General features: G+C 39.8%; 1 protein-coding gene across 2 annotated transcripts in view; it reads right to left on the reverse strand.

The window, feature by feature from the left end:
* Positions 1 to 17,843, reverse strand: part of UST (uronyl 2-sulfotransferase) — a gene marked incomplete at its 3' end in the record, with an annotated part of 164,963 nt that overhangs the window by 67,807 nt on the left and 79,313 nt on the right. For both annotated transcript variants that reach the window (XM_083829999.1, XM_083830000.1), the window contains exons 3-4: positions 17,390 to 17,545; positions 10,386 to 10,465 (exon numbers count right to left, since the gene is read on the reverse strand). In XM_083829999.1, the coding sequence (XP_083686125.1) occupies positions 10,386 to 10,465; positions 17,390 to 17,545 (236 nt within the window). The remainder of the gene's footprint in view (positions 1 to 10,385; positions 10,466 to 17,389; positions 17,546 to 17,843) is intronic.

A 17,843-nucleotide genomic window follows, 5' to 3' on the forward strand; every position in this document is an offset into this window, starting at 1 on the left:
ATTGTACTGCCAGACTCCTAACTCAAGGAGTTTATCTTCTTGCTTTTGTGCCTTTACCCTGTGCTGTGGCCATGCTTTCAAGCTTTTCTTTGGAATTAGGAGGAAAAAAAGAAAAAGTGTGCTGAGATAATCCTTTTAATTTCAAGACTGCATTCCTGGCTGGGCTGGCCTCGAATGGGAGGTGTGATCCGAAGTGCCCAGTGGTTCAAGGTTAACAGTAAAATGGTGAAAACTGGCAACACTGCTCTCAGAAACTACCCCTTCTGGAGCTGTGACATTAACAGCAGAAATTTCAGCTTCTGAGTGACTTGTCTGGGTAATGTCATCATAAAAAAATACCAAAGGAATTGCTTAGTAAACTGCCTTAGACTGGCAGATTACACCACTGTAGATCTCCCAAAATATTTTATGCTGTATTTCTGCCAGCCTTTTACATTCATGCATGGCAAACATACTGAAAATTATCTGTATCTATGCCTTTCCTTACACTAAGGATATCAAAGTAGTTTGAAATATAAATTGATAATGAACAGCACCAACACTGATACAACTCCTGCCCATGTCTAGGTAGCATCCCCAGCTCAAGTAAAGGGAATACTTGAGAAGGAACTACTATTTGTGGTTTAGTTTATGAACAGCTGGAAGCAAGAGTGAAAACACTAATTATAAACACAACACTAATAGCAGCTAAAGTCAAACTCTGCATGATTTAAAATCACTTAATTCCAGATACTTTGCATTCAAGGCTTTCAAAAGGTCAGGCTCAGGAACTCTCTAGACCTCTAGTTAACATTTTGCTACAATTTGGAGATGTTCCATCAAAAGCAAATGTTGCACATTATATAGAGGAATGGAAAAAATAATTACAAATTATTATGACAAATCCCCATTAATAGTAGAATAGCTGATACAACACTTTAGGAAGTATTAAATCAACCAATGTGGTATGCAGAAAAGATGCATCTTCAAAACTGACCGGGAGCACAGATTTGGTTGAGATGGTTATTCACATAAATCTTGTGACCTGACTTCTTAGGAAGGCTATCATGCAGAGGATGTAGGCAAGGGTCAGAAGTTACTCGGTATTGCATATGCAGCTTCCTGTCTGCATGCTTTTATCAGGGTTGTTAATGGGGACTCCAGCTGTTTTGTGGAAATGGCTGTCACAGAGCAACTGAAGACAATGCTGAGTGCCATATGGAAATTCAAATACAGTAAACTAGGCGTAGTGAAAAGTCACCTCTCATCACACCCCATAACTTGGTAGTAGTAAATGTTGTGTGACAACGCACAGAATATAAAAATCAATGTAACGTGATTGAAAAAAACAACTGAAAACATGGCAGCCATGTCCCCAAAGTGAAATTCTAGGCAATCGCCATCGAATATAAGGATCTGTGGATATTATCATGTTTGAGTATTTGAATCTATACTGTCTAATATCATTATCTGTGGTTCAGGAGAAAAGCAGAAAACCACTGATAACAGTTTCAGATAACGAAGTAGCAAGAGGTGAGAACAATAAATGGAGTGGTTTGATGATACAGAGACACTTGAGCAAGCCACAGCGCAAGCAAGATGTAAGCACACACACATTGTTGGACAGAAAAAACAAAAACAAAAACAAAGCGCCTAGAACCAAGAGCAGAGGACACTCACAGGGAAGGAGCAATTCTGATAAGGACCTGCATGCCTGCACAAATTATCAGCAGCGTGAGATTTTCTAGGCCAAAATGATCCTGGTTTCCCTTCTTCCACGATGAAAGAGCAGAGAGGAGCAAAGACCTGACACTGTACCGACACGACCACTGACCGAGCTCCAAGTCCTTTTCAAGCAAAGAATGCACAAAGTTCAGAGCAGACTCACGATGATGAAAAAATACATTGCAATGAAAAGATGTCAAGAAGGGCAGAGCCTTCACCTTGAAAAGAGAACAAAAAGGAAAATAAAAACACCTGAGAAGGCTGGGAGGTGATTTTACCACAGCATAAGAACTTACACATGAAAGATAGCATAGGAGAAAAATTAGATAAAAGGAGTCTTCACGTAGCAGGCAAATGGATTCTGAGATCCAATAAAAAGGAATCAATTGGCTTTCTCAGAAACAATTATGAGGAAAAACAACTCAAAATTTAGAATTACAGGACAATATTCACATATTTACAATATTTACAACAATTACATATTAGGAGAATTTACCAAGGATAGCGGATTCTCCATCATCGGTAATTTTGAATCAAGGCTTAAATTTTTGTCCTAAAGGATATGCTGTAGTTCAAAACTAAATAGCCTGTATAATGCGTTGCACAGGGGTAAGAAAGACTACAGAAATGACTTGATTGCCACAATCCAACTTTTTGCCCCAAGGCAGAATCAGCTATGCAGTTGTCACTACCAACTCCAACATCCATGAGTATATTGCATTTTGTTACTTTGCTGTTGTCTTTGTTCAAGCATTCTCTCAGATTGCTAATCTAGAACTCTGCTGATGCAATTTAAGACCACCACTTCTGATATCATTACTTTCAAAGAACAGTATATTTCCTTTATCTTATCACAGTCCCCTCTTTCCCAGTCTTCTCTCTTGTTTCTTTCTCTGCCCTTTCAATCTTTTGTCACAGGTCACTTTTTTCTCTCTGATCTTTTCCTTTACTTGCTTTTGGGCTCTTTCTGATTAATGAACATCTTTCTCAAGTTAATGTACTCCAAAATTGGCAATATAATCTACAGTGCAAATATGAGCACAGAAACCAAAACAACAGTAAAAAAGGATAATTTAAGCATTTTGCCTAATCCCACTGGCCTTCAGTCCACAGTAACTAAATTTCAAGTAATGATTTCTATTCATTGAATATTGTATTACCTGCTAAATGAAAGCTGAAAAGTCTACTATGTGAAGAACATAGGAAATCTATGGAAATAAATTTTAAATAAGATAATCTAAAAAACTGTGAAAAAACTCACTACAGAGCAATGTTTTCAAACAACAACAAAAAACCAACCACAAAACCCCCAAACTCTTAGATCATACAAAGGTCAAACTCCACGTTAGATTTGTGCTTAGCCTTCCATCAAGTCACAGTTAAAAAATATCATTACACTGTCACATCATAAAAAAAAAATTAGTATAAAAAAAGAAAAAAAGATGTAGGAGGGATTACAGCACCATGTGGCCATTCATGAGATGTGTACTTTACAAGGCGGACCTCACATGATGGTAGAAAGTGTTTCATGATGTGTTAGCAAAAAATATAGATTATAATGAACACACATAAAGACATAGTGTTAAAGCCGGGCACATAGGTTTAGCTGACATTTCCCTACTTTTAAGGGCTTACCCAAAGGTTACTAATTTTTTTTCTTAGCATATTTTTAATGACATTCTCTTTTTTTAAAGGAGAAAAAATCCACAACATGAAACTACTTTAGTACATAAACTTAGGCTGCTATCATTGTTTCAAGATGTCATTTCAAGGAGGTATTTCAAAAGCCCAATCCCTCCTACCACTGAACTGTACAAAATGAGTGCAAGCTGACTGATCTACTGCATTTCATGCAGAGTATACTATGGCTTGTATTTGAAGGGGCACGGACATTCAGCATCTTCTAAGGCCAGCTCCACACATTTGCCCTGAACACTTTTCTCAAAAGCTAGCTGAGGACAGTTAAAACACATAATTGGCATGTTCTGCAAAACATCTGCGTTCTGTGTGGTATTACTTGCTCTGGAGAATTTGGAGAAACAAGAATTCTCAAGCTGTTAATAAATGGGAGGGTTATGACAAATATTCCATGGCTCTGTTTTAAGTCAAAGAGAGCAGCATCACAGAATCACCGCTGTTTTACAGACGTCTTAGCAGTCTATAAAACATTTAAAAGTTAAATTATATTTCCAAATTGACAGGTCAGAGACACATGTGCAGGTTAAGCCATGGCGAAGCAAGATGACCTGTTTTTTTAAAAATGGGAATCATTTTTAAATCGTATCATTGTATCATACAACCCTTACGAACAATCAAAATCTAACATGCAAGGCTTTCAAAAGCCAAGCTTCCAATCAATGCAGAGCGCTCCTGCTTTCAAACATGCAGCTGATTCGCATGATGTATAGGCAAGTTACTTTTCCAAGAGTTACCTGCTTTTTGTTTCTTGGCTATGGACACGTTTTTACAGAGCCCAAGAACAGGGAACGCTGTAATGTAAAAGTGCTGTGTTGAACTGTCATTTTCTGCATCAGAAGGAACACAACTGGCAAAGAATAACAACAACAAAAACTGAACAACATTCAGAAATCAAGCACAGTTTTGCACTTATCCGTACTGAATCTCTCTCTGCCTATATCTGCTTCATATAGCACGTGATGTACTGGTACCCATAATTCAGAACTCGGGTCTGAGTTGAAGCAAAGGGTCCAAACTCATCAGCACTACTGCACGTGACTGGGTCTGTCCCTACAACAGGCTGATTTTTATTAGTTAGTATTGGTCTCTGTGTCTGTTTTAAAAAGTAACATAAAAATCAGTAATGCTGATACAGACTGTTTACCAAAAAAAAGATTTTTTTCAAGAAAAACAAGGGCTTTGCACATTAACTTTACTAATGAATAACAGAAAACCAGAAACATTTCTTATGTTGATGCCAGGGACTCAAGACAAGTACCCTCAGGAGCAGAAGACCTAACAGATTTTTCTCTCCTCCTCCAAACCTGTCCCCCACATCCCTTGTGCACCGAGCAGGAAAGACACAGCAGAGCTGGGGCTGGCGTTCAAGCAGGGCAGAGGGTGGTGGCCACTGGCTGTGGCCCAGCAGAAGCCTGGCAGCTCCGTCTTGCTTGGCTTTCCTTTCAACGGAGGCACCTGCAGCAACGTGGTTGTCTCTGGGTTTTCTACTGGCCTTACAAATTGTATTTGAAACTGGCCAATGGGTTCAGAAGTTATTCAGGAATTAGGCGTGGGGGGAAACTGGAAAGGGAGGCGGAACAGCTGGAACAGCTGTATGAGCCTTACTTTAGAATTTAGAAAATTGTGCTAAAAGGAACGCATTGTCCCCTCCTGTCAAGCACAGGCACACAGACACCAAATGCAGACACACCGCAGGTATTAAGCTGCAACTGAAGAGAAGAACGGGGCAGCAGCCCAACAGTGCAGAAAGGCCGATTCCTCGCATCCTACTGCTGGGCGTTAATTCATTCTGGCTTCTCAGACAAATAAGATATACTGAAATTTAAGGGCTAATTAAAACGTGAGATTAAATTGAGTTCACGCTTCATCTCTTTGCATCTATTTACCACATCATAAGACATTTTACAGGAGATCACTCTCCAGTGGCCTATGACTCCTCCTAGAGTAAGTAAAGAATTCATTGCTTCGGTGAAACCTGAAAAAGCCTGTTTCTCTCTCTGGGTGGTCTTTTTAATGCTTCTCCCACCTATGACTTTACCCTGACCTAACCAGCCAGCCTTTATGCAAGCAAAAATCACTTACCAGTCACTGACAGAGGCACGCCTTTAGACTTTAACACATTCCTGTGTAATGTTCATTTACCCTGAGACAGGAGGGAGCAGGCAGGCTTCCAGCTCTGCTTGAACCGGGGGCTGTAAGTGCATGTTCCGAAGATATAAAAACACCTACTGTGATTAGGTGTTGGAGGGAAGAAAGCTGCCTTACCACATCCAGACTGGGAGTTGTGCAACTCTCCCGATCCCTGACTCATCCTGAACCAAAGCCTTGGCCTCGCTGCCCCTATATGCATTCCTGCAAATGTTCTTCTGCTTCTCTGAAATCTGTGACACTTGGAGCACACTCCAATGATCTTGAACGGTTGCCCGAAGACTGTTATAGTTACTTAATTCATCAGAAGATTGCTAAGAGTTCAAGCGGGGCTTTTCCACAGACTTGAAGCTTCTTCCCACTTAATTTTTCTCAGGCTAAATAAACAGATGACAAGGGGCATCTATGATAACACACAGTGAATTTGAAATATGAAATAGCTTTTCGTGTTTCTGCAAGTTATTCCAGTTTTTCAAAGCTTCTACGGTCTAACACTATGCTACTTGCATCTACTGATAACACCTGCCATCTCAGCAAATGTAGCAGCAGCATCTAAGTCTGTACCTGCTTTGAGCATATACATTCTTATTTGCTTCTGATTAACATTTCAGAAGCTTTTCACAGCAATATTAATGTAGAAAATTCAATTCAGAAAGAGACATGTAAGAGACCTTATGAAAGCTGCCACAAAACCCACAGTATTTTTAATAATGGAATTGTTCCCACAGTTCTTTTTAAGTAGACACAGTATTGATACTGAAAAGGAATTGGAATATGACAAAGCTAAATGACAGCTGTCATCCTGATCCTGCCACTTGTCCTTTTCAGGCAGGCATCCATGCACGGATGCAAACCTTTGGAATTCTTGAGATCCTTGTAAGTGGTGATGGGTGCTTCTGCCATGTGCATTTTGGGATTAAGCACAGGTTATTACTGACAACTTTTAACCTCCTTGGGTACATGAGATTTTTTTTCTTTTTTTTCTTCCTTCCTTTTTTTATTTTTTATAAACAGCAACAGCTAGTATGAAACCAAAAAGCATTCAAACATTTACCTCTGCAGATAACAACATTTCAAAGTAGGGTTATCAGAAGAAAGCCAGACATGGAGAAGTCAGTTAAAATTACCCGAGCAGAACAATGATCCTCAAAGAAAAGCCTCATTCAAGAATCACAAGCAAAGGAGAATTCAATAAACAGCACCATTTTGCCCAAAAGAAATAGTCCCGAAATGGACCGGATGGGGCAGCCACCCATCTGAGGCATGGGGATGTCTCCTAAAGCTGGACAGACACAAGGCAGACTGGAAACACAAGCTGGGAAACTCTGTGAATAAAGTTTTTCCTTAACTGGTCTGTGACAAGTGCTACACAGAAATTCCCTCACATCAGAAAACAGCAAGAAACATTCTTTTTTTGTCTTCTGTTTGAAGCTGCAATTAATTAGATTTATGTCAGTAGAACTTCACATAAAGATTTGCTTTAATGTGTTCTGTTAAGATTTAACTTTTTGTCTGCCTCTCTACACTCTTTTGGATTGAGAAAAAATAGTACTGAACTAAAGAAAGACAAGAATGTAGGAAAGTTAAATGAAGATTCATGACTGCAGCTGAACCAGCAGACACTCTTATATTGTTGTTTAAAAAGAGAGGAAAATGTCCCTGGCAAGCATCCAGGTTGGGATGGGATTTTCGAATTTTCAGAACTTTATTCAGCAGAACTAACAGTGCCTCTGAAACATGCATGTGCTCAAATTCACCGGTGACCTAAGCCTTAGCTCACTTCCACAGGAGATTTTTTCTGGAAAGAAGATGTAAGTGATGTAGGCCTTTCTTTTTTTCTTTTTCTTTTTTTTTTTTTTCCCTCTCCAGTTGGAAACAAACTAAACAGCATAAATAAATGCCACAATGCTTTTCTGAATATTCAGAGAGCTTTAAGTGCTGACAGGTTTATAAGCAGGTGCAGGATGCAAAGGAGGAAAATCCAAACGGTCTGTCATTGCTGTTATTCACATCAGGGACATTAAACAAAAGCAAGTTTATTTTTCCTACTACTGTTTGGGAAGCTGCGAGGCACCAATAACTAACTGGAGGTGAAGCAGACTCCCTTTTTGCAGGCCTCTGCTTATGTTTTATCTGCTTCTCTAGTAGCCAATGCTATGCTCTGAACTGCTTACAGGAACGTCTTCAGATCCTGAAAGCACTCAAACAAAGATGTGCAACGACCTTGAGGCTTACTAAAAGAGTGGTGAAGATAACATGCCTTTACCTCCCACCTGTCTGCTCGATAAACACAGGTGGAAGGAGAATAAAGTGTTCTCTATCCCTTCCTGCAAACAAAAGCCTAGTTTCAAAGGTACAAAACACCAAAGGTGAAGTGAGTTTGTTCACTGGACTAACATCCAGGATGGCTGCCTGGGAAAAACTTTGTGATCTCCAGTAAAGGTTGTGCTACAATACCTTGAAGAAAGCCTCATCCCTTTCCTTGTGAAGGAGCAATGATTTTCACCAAAGTGGGCTTCTTTTACCTTTAAACTAAGTTGTCTCCTACCTTCAGCCTCACTCCCCGCTGTGCTGGCTTCTCACCAAGAGGTGCTGTGTGTAAGGTCTTGAGCTGTCAGTCAAGGAACACCACACTGATACATTGAGACTGTTGTTTTTTTTGTTTGTTTGTTTGTTTGTTTGTTTGTTTGTTTTTTTTTTTAAGTTTCTGGGGTATTACATAGCTTTTATGTTGAGCTAGTAGAAAGGCTAAGTCAAACAGGAAGAAGCAAATTCCATAGGCAATGGAATTTGCTATCCACTACGGATGGACCATAACTGAATAGTTCAAAAAAAAAAAACAAACCACCATTCCCCAATCAACAAGAAAGAAAAAAAAATAATGCACAGGCAAAAGTAGAACACCTTCACAATACTGTACTATTTATAACGCCTACTTAAATCACATTCTTGAAAATTCTGCAAAATCAGTACTTGACACACTGCTCCCTAATGAAATACAGTCTAAAAATAACATCATAGAATTAAAGAACAAAGAAAAATACCCAACACCCTGCTTCACCATTAGATGGAACACCAACAATGTATTTTGAAACTAAAGACTGAAACTCTCACAAATGTTTAATTTATTGGAAAACACTAGGAAATGCTAAACCAAAAGTAAGCAATGTTGATACCCCTCGATGGTAGCCCATTTAAAAGACTAATCAGCCTCTTCACTACTAGACAGCCATCAGTTAAACCAAGTTTTCTCTCAAGAAAAGGAAAAATACATTTTCCTGGTTTGCAAGTAACAGCCAAAAAGGAAGCTGCAAATATTTTAACATATTTTACACAGTTCTATATATTTTCACAAATTTGTACTTAAGAAAAGTGTAGATGGATTTAATCTTATGGAAGGACTGCAGAAGGTACATGTTATCTATGCGACAAGGATGTACCGTATTTACAGGAAATGTAATCATAGGAGGAGCAAGAGGTAACCGTGTTCATGTTTTTCTCATGTATCTAATGCTGTGTACCACCTTTGAAAAAATCAGTTTAATCAAGAACTTCCCTTTGACCCTCAGGCAGGCTACTTGTTTGATCCTGCATTTTGGCTGGGAGAAAAGATCATTTACCAAAGATGTGAAGCTCTATTCTAATGAGTTTTATAATTTAAAAATAATGTATTAATAATGGAACTGTCATAGAATCAGAACAGAGAACACGGAAGACCAAAATTCTGTTTTACTCTTCAGGTTTTCATTCAGTGAAAATTGCCCATAGCCTGTAACAGGCAAGTGAACTTTCAATTGCTCAGAATAATGTATTTTCTAAAAAAAAAAAAAAACAAAAACACAATACCACCAACCCCTCCCAAAATTTAGCATTTCTTACTACATTCTCTACCCATGCCTGAAGCCATACATTCAAAGCACATCCACTAATATTATGGCATAAACAATACACTGGGAAGCTAGGCAAGCTCTTGCAAAGCACTAGAAAATTCACACTTCCACAGAAATTCTTTCATCTAAATACCAGGAATCCAACTTAGTAGCACAGATGGCACACTTCCTGATTATAATTTTTAAATGAAATTTAAAGCCTGGGCAATAACTATCTGCAGTCAGCTTTAAACTCTGTATCCTGGCTAAATGCTAACTGGCATAACTCATTCACACCGTTCCAAAAGTTCCTCAGAAGTTTCATCCAAATTCAATTTTCTTCACATTCTATGCTATAAATTTCTCTAGAGTCTTACTGTGTAATTTAAATAGCTGCTACTTTTTATGCCAGAAGGGACTGCACTCCCATGGTATGGAGTGTAATTCATTTGCATGGTTTCTAAATACTTCTGTATCCTGTGGAATGGGGACTATTTTATCAGTACAAAATTAAATTGGTTAAATAAAATTGGTTAAATTGGTTAAATAAAAGTCATTCCAGATACAAAATTAATGAGCTTAGCTGAGCTTTCATTCTTAGATTAGTATCTAATTATACAGAGATGCCACACAACTGTGGCACAACAGGCTGCTGCCACTCTTAAAACACTAGTGCACAGCTTAAAGACCCAAGTTACCACCTCAAGTGTGTTGGCTGGAAATGTTATAAACCAAGGTAATCTTGGCAAAAGCATGCAATAGCTTTCTGGCTTTTCAAAAACATACTATATATAACTACTCGGTAGGAAAGAGACAATAGAGAAAAAAACCCTCTGAAATGTGACTTCCAGTACCAGAAAGGAGAAAAAGTCCATTGTTTCTATTTGTAAAAGAAAGGAAAATATTCTACATATTACAAGTGATAGAAACCAGTGAAAAATACTTTTAAGTGAAAAAATGTCTTACCTTGAGAAGTTGAGGAAATGAACATGTCTAGTGAATAAATAGGGCTGCTCAGCAGTGCTTATGTTTTTAATCAATTCCATCTGAAAAGAATTAACAAATCAAATTTTCCATGTTATGTCAAGGCACATTATGGAGACAAATATAATTTAAACAACATATAGTAATGTAATTTTCAAGTCAGCATTACTCAGGAGCTCCTTTCCCACTGTCCCTCCCAAACATTGTTATCAAGATAGCACTATCACTGTTTCATGCCTAAGCAAGGCAGGTTAAAGATGCAGACACCATCATGCTATCACAGAGCTTATGTACTTCTAAAAGTGGATATCAATTTAGAGAAAGGCTTAAACCAAAGGAAAAATTGAAATCCTGTCTAAATCTGCACCAGAAACTTGGAAGTGGCAGCTGCCTTCTGAAGACACCGGATCCATTAGCTAGAATGCCAAAATGTAAAATAACTGAAAATGTAACAGAAAACAGGACTTGAGCCAATGTCCATAAGAGCATGGCAGAAAATCATATCCAGACTATAAAAATATTAAACTGCCTCTAAGGGAGATCAATCATTAATTTTTTCTGTATTTCTTAGTTTTGATATTCGAACTTTTTGCCATGGTTTTTACATTGCATATCACATTTTGTTGCTCCTCATCCATTTTTCATTCTCCATTTTTTTTTCCTAGGACACACAACCTACCTTTGTCTTTCAGACAAGACAAGGTATAGCCATTTATTTCCTAGGACCAAATGAAAAAGCACACACACAAATATGTTCTTCCCTACTTTCCTCTGCCTTCAACATTTGTATATGCATACAACAAGCACTGAAGCAAACTGTTCATCCATCAGGCAGGAAGGGAAGAGGCCACTTAGCTTTAGTTGGCCATCTTTAGACTCTGTTTAGACAAACATATCTTTACACAGCTCCTCCAGCACAATAAAACTGCTATCAGCAAGAAATTCAGAAACCTAAAGAGCAGAACTTGCCCGGCCCCAATAGAAAGCCCAGGACACTTTGTAATAACGGTCACAAAATAATTAAGTACATTTTGTTAATGCTCTGAGATGACAAGAGCTGTTCTAGCAACCCAAATAGCTGACATCCAGTTAGGACTTGTAACTCTCTGTGCCAAAAAAATATATTCATCCACCTTGTTTCCAGAAAGAAACAGAGGAGAGACTCTAGGGGCTGGATATCAGATGTCTCACTTTGTTTCTCTTTTTGCATGTGTTAATTTTTATCCAGCCAAGTTACAGGAGAATTGAAGTTCTCAAAACTGTACGAAGCTTTCTGCTGTATTGGTATTTTACCTGTGTTATTCTATCTGCATGAATGAGTGTCAGAAGGAAAATATTCATACGGGATAAAACCTCTATTCATGTCACTACAGTCATCACTATAACTCCTTCTTGGAATAGATGAGGTACCATCATTATGGCATAAATATGGAGATGTAAAGCTATTATAAACATACAAAGTAATTATGTTTATTAAAGTTGCCTGTATTTTTAATGACAGATAAATGTGTGCAGTGGGGTACATGTCAGCATTACAAAGTACCTCTCCAGCGTTCCTTGTCCATCACCTCTCCCCGTGGCAGGTGCCAACTGGATATAGGACTGCGTTGATTCATGGTGCAGTACCGCAGTGCTGCCTATTGCACTTCACGTGATGCGTCAGGCTTATGTCAGCCTGCTGCTGGACCAGCAGAGGCACTTTGGCATCAGCAGCACAGGCAGTCTGCAAAGATGCATGCAGATGGCTGCACAGCATCTGGGTGCCTGGCTTTTTTTTTTAAGCTCTTGCTACCAAACTCAATGTCTTGTGCCATGGTAACTTACTCTAAGGCAGACACAGAATTTTGTTTTGACTTGAAGTACCTTCATACTTAGACACTTAATGTTCAGCTGGGCTTGTAAGCAGATGTGGATAAAGCTACAACGTGCATATGAACAAACAAGCAAAAAACATTCTTTAAAAAACCCTGCCAAAAGGGTAAGTAAGGCTCAACAGAAACAACACACAGATGTCAGTAGGGAAAAATAAATAACTGTAATGGCTCACGGCCACATGCAAATTGTGGCCATATTTCCCATGGGCCTCTCTCTCTGATCCCTCTGTGCTGAACTGATTTCAGCTTAACAAGCCAAATGCACTGCTCAGGAATACCAAGCAATCAGCTCTCCTTTTAAGATGATGCAAAACCAAATAAAAAATCGTCCAATGTCTCCCAGAAGAGTAGGGTGTCTAGGATTTCTTTTCTACAAGAAAACCGGTATAGAGGAAGAGTGAGGAGTGGACGATAGCTCAGGAATGTGAGCACCTTTGGATGGAATGGGGCATGCAGGAAGGAGATAGATATAAGTACAGATCATCTAGGAGACAGTCTTAAACCAACCTAAATTTCAAAAGGGGTGAAGACATACAAGCAGCAGCAGATACTCCCTGGTATAGTAACAGATACTACAATTACGCTAGCAAACGCCATCAGGGGGAGAGAGGAACCAGAACACATCCATGTTTGGGGAAGGAAGCTGCAAAAATATCTGGGGGAAGCCTGAAAGGCACACACGCCCGCTAGGACATGGGACTGTAAGAGCCGTCCACCTTTCTCACTGTTACCCTGAGCTCCCCTGCAAGAGTTAATCTCTAGCTCTTTCAGTGAAACAGTGCTTACAAAGATACCAAATGCTTTGGAAATTAACTAAATTGCACCAGAAAGTTGATGCTGCTGAATAAAGATCTAAGGGAGGGGGAAATGCCAGGACATGAAGAGTGTGTGGACAGAGACAGGCAGTGGCACCCTGGGCCCATGTACTCACATCTGCCAGCAGAGCCCATGGTGCTGCCCGAGCACTTCAGCTCAGTCTCTGGGCAAAAGTGAGCCCAAACCTCTGCCTGTGCTGTGCTGCCGAGGAGAGTGAGACTGCACGGCCCACAGCAGGCGTTCGGGAGGGCTACTAAACCAAAGCGAGCAGCTGCAAGGAGCACTGTGGCTCGTTCAACTGTGCTGAGGCATTTGCTATCATTGACAGAAATATTTGAAATTTAAAGATAAATTACATGAGCAGAAGAACACAATCCCCCTCAGTAGCAATTCACTGCAAGGAATAGTCTTTCTACCACTGTGACTCCTTGCTTGAACTTTCATTCTATTTTTTCTCCAAAATAAATTTTCTGACTTTAAAACGAGATCTTTAAACAAGACCAGATCTGCAATTAGAGGCAACTCTGTAAATCACCAGCTATTTCTGAATCCTAAAGCCCACCTGAGCAAGAAAACCAAGAGGCAATACTCCAAGGGAAAAAAATTTCCCTCAGACTACTGTCCTACACTATCGTTGTAGCATCTCAGCTGGCCATGCTGAAAGAATCAAGTCACCATGGCTCAGCATCAGCGGCGTATTTTTCAGTCGCTGCTGCATTGTAAATAACAATCCAGCAGATGGCACAGTGAAATGACTTGGAGAGAGACTGCTTGGGGCCCTCCCCGAAAGGAAAGAAACGTGGACGATGGCTTTGCTCCAGCCACAGCATTGTTCCTGCATCAAAACTCAGCCCAGCCTTGTGAGATAGGACACCTTCTTTCCCCCTTCCATAAACATCTAGCTCCACATGCTGGCCTGCTGAGAGCAGTCCCATTGCGTTTGAGATTTGTAATAGTTAATTGCACTGGGTACAGAAAGAAATAATCAGATAATAATCTTATCTAGAGAACAGCCAACATGTTCCTACTTTTTGAAGCCGATTCATTTCATTGGGAGAGAATCTGAGGTCAAAATATATAAAAACGGTGATGCAACTGATTTTCCAAGTGGATGACACTATGGTTTCTGCTAACATTGATGCAAATAGGACAAAAAATTCTCAGTATTTGTCTCTCTTTTGAGTTGTTCACCTTCTTTTATACTGGTTACGGTCTCTAATGAAGGCGTGTAGTGTCCAGGAGGCACAAGTATCTACAGGCGTTTGGTGTATCACTTTCATCTCAGTCTTACTTCATTTCCATAAACAATTCACAGCTCACAGGAATGAGAACAGATCTTCATTTTCAACTCTCAGAGATTTGGAATTGTTTCAAAAATTTCTTAAATTCTCTGAGCTGCTATGACCAATTTTCTGCCTTCAAAAGAATTTAAGAAAAATTAGCAATGGATTTTTAGTGTGTTAAACTTGAATTATATATAAAGCCAGCTGTCTGCCCAAAGGATGGGTGGTAGAGGGAAATGATGTGAGGACATACTATCAGGTACTCCTATATGTGGTCAGTATTTGCATATCTGTAAGCACTCTCATTCTTACTTCTGAGTGTAAAAAAGAAGTCAGGACTGGAGCAGTCATGGATGGGCAAGAATTCATGTTGCACCCATACATCTGTCACTTTAAAGCCAGAGCAATTAGGTTGACTTTGTATACGTGAATACTACGCGTAAGTTCTGTAGCTGTAAGCTTCTAATTATTAATTGAAAATATTATAGTAAATGGCAAGGACCTAATTAACTCATCTGCTTCCAGAAGCCACTCCTTTATGCCCATGGATGTTCAATGGCTACACTTCTAATTGCTGACAGGCAGACACAATCTGGGAAAATTTCTTAGTAGGATGAAGACTGGAAAAGGCAATGAGCATATAGACTCCAGTTAAATGCAATCTCCATAGTCATTAAGAACACCTACATGCTTTATTTAACAATAGCAGACTGCGCAAGCTAAATATTTACAGAAAAGTCTTGGCTGGATCAGAGCTTTAACCAAACACGGGACAGACAAATGACAGAAGGGAGAGAGCAATAACATCTCGAGCGAGTTTCTTATGTGGGGAGCCTGCAGCCCAGCCCAGACCTCTTTTCTCTCATTCCAATGCCTGAAGCCTGAGACCATTCATTCTCTTAATTTCCTCTTGTGTGTACCACATTAAAGGTGGGAGAAGTAATTCATTTTCATATTTTACTCATAAAAAATGGGAAGACAACTGAAAATACCCTAAACAACAGAACAGTTAGTGTCTCCAGGCATGTAACCTGGTGATCAAATGTGCTTTTCAGCAAAAGTACTCATTAAATTATGAACCTATTGTAACTACGTAAATAAGCCATAAATTAAAATAGAGAGACTCATGTTATAGCAGGGCATGCTAGAGAGTAAATCATCAGCTCTGTAACAGTATGTCTACCGCTATCTGTGTTCCTGCACATTCACTGAACAGTAACCCAAAGCTTCTGGAGTGAAAAAAATAATGCACCTATTTATCCTCTGTCAGTATATTGCTTGCATCACAAATCAGTCTGGGCTTTTTTGGAATCTTGACATGTTGGACCAAAGCACGGAAGACTGTTTACATGGGATCTGTTATCATGTTTAACATGTTCTCTGCCTACCAGAGAAATGCAGCAGATTATGAGGATGAAAGACTGTGGCTGTTAATACTTTTGAGGTTTTTAGATTTTATCTCCCAGTTAGCAATGAAACACAATGAAGGACATAATCAAAACAAAACCCAAACAACCCCAAACACAAAAACAATCATACCAATAGAAATCCCCTACTGCATATCCAACAGTTAACCAGAAAAAGTAAAACGCAGAAAAAATAACACAAGACAGTTTGCCCCTGACCTGACCATTCTGCAAACTCCCCAGGCTCCATTTCGCTGTGCACAGAAGGATGCTGTGGCAGCTACAGCCCTGGTCTTTGCCCCTTCCCTTGGTCACTCAGTGAGGCTGAGCAGGGGCAGCAGAGGGGGCACTGGTCTCTTCCACAGCCTTTTGGCTGGTGGGCAGCCCCTGATAGCCAGTCCCTGCCTCTGGCCACACACAAATGACCTAAAGGGTTAGGTGAATTGCTGCCTGTGGGACCCGAAAGGCTACACTGGAAGGAAGGAACCCGGGAACTGCAGCAGTGACATCCGCTCCCAAACTTTAATCTGGAATGAACTGCTATATCTAAAATAACAAACATTGAAACTTATGCTCATAAACACGTTACAGATAAATAACCCCTAACCACAGGATGATGCCACTGGTAGGCCCATCCCTGTGTTTTGATCACTGCACATATCCTTTTGTGGTTTGTAGATCGCTCATCTCAGGAGTGATGCAGGCAACTACTGCAGCACTTGCCTGAATCAGCAGATCAAAAGAACAGCTGTGGGCAACGTGTGAAACAGCTGTGTGTAAGGCATCTGCGTTAATCAGCACACTTTGGAGACCGAGTTTTTTTGCGTTACTTGCATCAATATCTATGGATGGCATTGATAGTTCTGGCGGGCACACGGTTACCCTAGATACAAGTGAATTTAAATAACCAGATCTTTTGTGGAATCAAACCTGCAAAAATAATGCCCTCTACAGCTTTAAGGGAACATGAAGAGGGGTGTCTGGGCAAAGAGGTTTCATTTGGCATTGCTTCAGTGAGGGCTGTATTATAATGTGAAAAAGGTAGACAAGTGAGATGCTGAGATGGGTTCAGGGATGTGTCAGACTACAGCAACATGAATTAGCATGGCCTGGGGAAAAAAAAAATTGATGCAAGTGATTACTAAAAGTGAATGGGAAAAGCCAGCAGAGAAACTGTTGGCTATTATTTATTCATACTCTGCTTAAAGAGATCCAAGTTAGGTCTGAATAAGCCGGCATGCCTACGTGACAAAAGGCTGTGCCCTGCAGATACCTTAATACAGGTCTGAGAAGCTGTTAGCACCTAACTTCACTTGTAGTAACTCTTCTTGCATCTCTGCTGGGCTAACTGCTATGTCGAGTACATTCAAGGGCTGTCTCACTGGAAGCTTTTTTTTTTTTTTTTTTAGCATAACCCTCCACATCATGTTGCTCTTGGCTCTACCATCCATTTCTCCTGTTAACTAAAGCTACTTAGAAGATGATGAATACTGGCAGATTACTCAGATAATACATCTTTTCAATATGATTTGTGCTAGATCCCTTTGTTTCTCAGCTTCACAAACACAATAAGAGAACAGGATCTAAGTTGAGCAGGAGTAACTTACCTGTTCATTTTTGGTCAGTCTTGTTTTGTTATGAATGTCAGACGTTACCAGGTTGAATCCATGTTTCTCTGATAAAATTCTTAAAAGCAAAACCACAGTTCGACTTCCACACTTTCCAACTCTGTTGTAGACCACCTGGCTGGGGAAAGGAAGTACCTAAATAAAGATTGAAAAAAAATGAGTCAGTATATTGCTATTTTTGGCTTTGTATCTCAGTCACAGAATATTTTGCCCGTCAGCCAACAGGTATGTAGAAGAGAATTTCTAGGACCCTGCCCAGGTCAGAAACATTCATTTCCACCAGCAAGCTATAAGCTCTTTATAATAAAAACACGTGGCTCAGGAGATGGCAAACATAGACTTCCCCCTCATGACCTACTTTAAAGTAACAGCACAGATCAGTAGCTACACAAGAAACACTAAGCCATGGCTGATGACTTCCAGTGAAGATGAT

The sequence above is a fragment of the Anser anser genome (genome assembly GCF_964211835.1).
Source record: "Anser anser genome assembly, chromosome: 3".
Lineage (NCBI taxonomy): Eukaryota > Metazoa > Chordata > Aves > Anseriformes > Anatidae > Anser > Anser anser.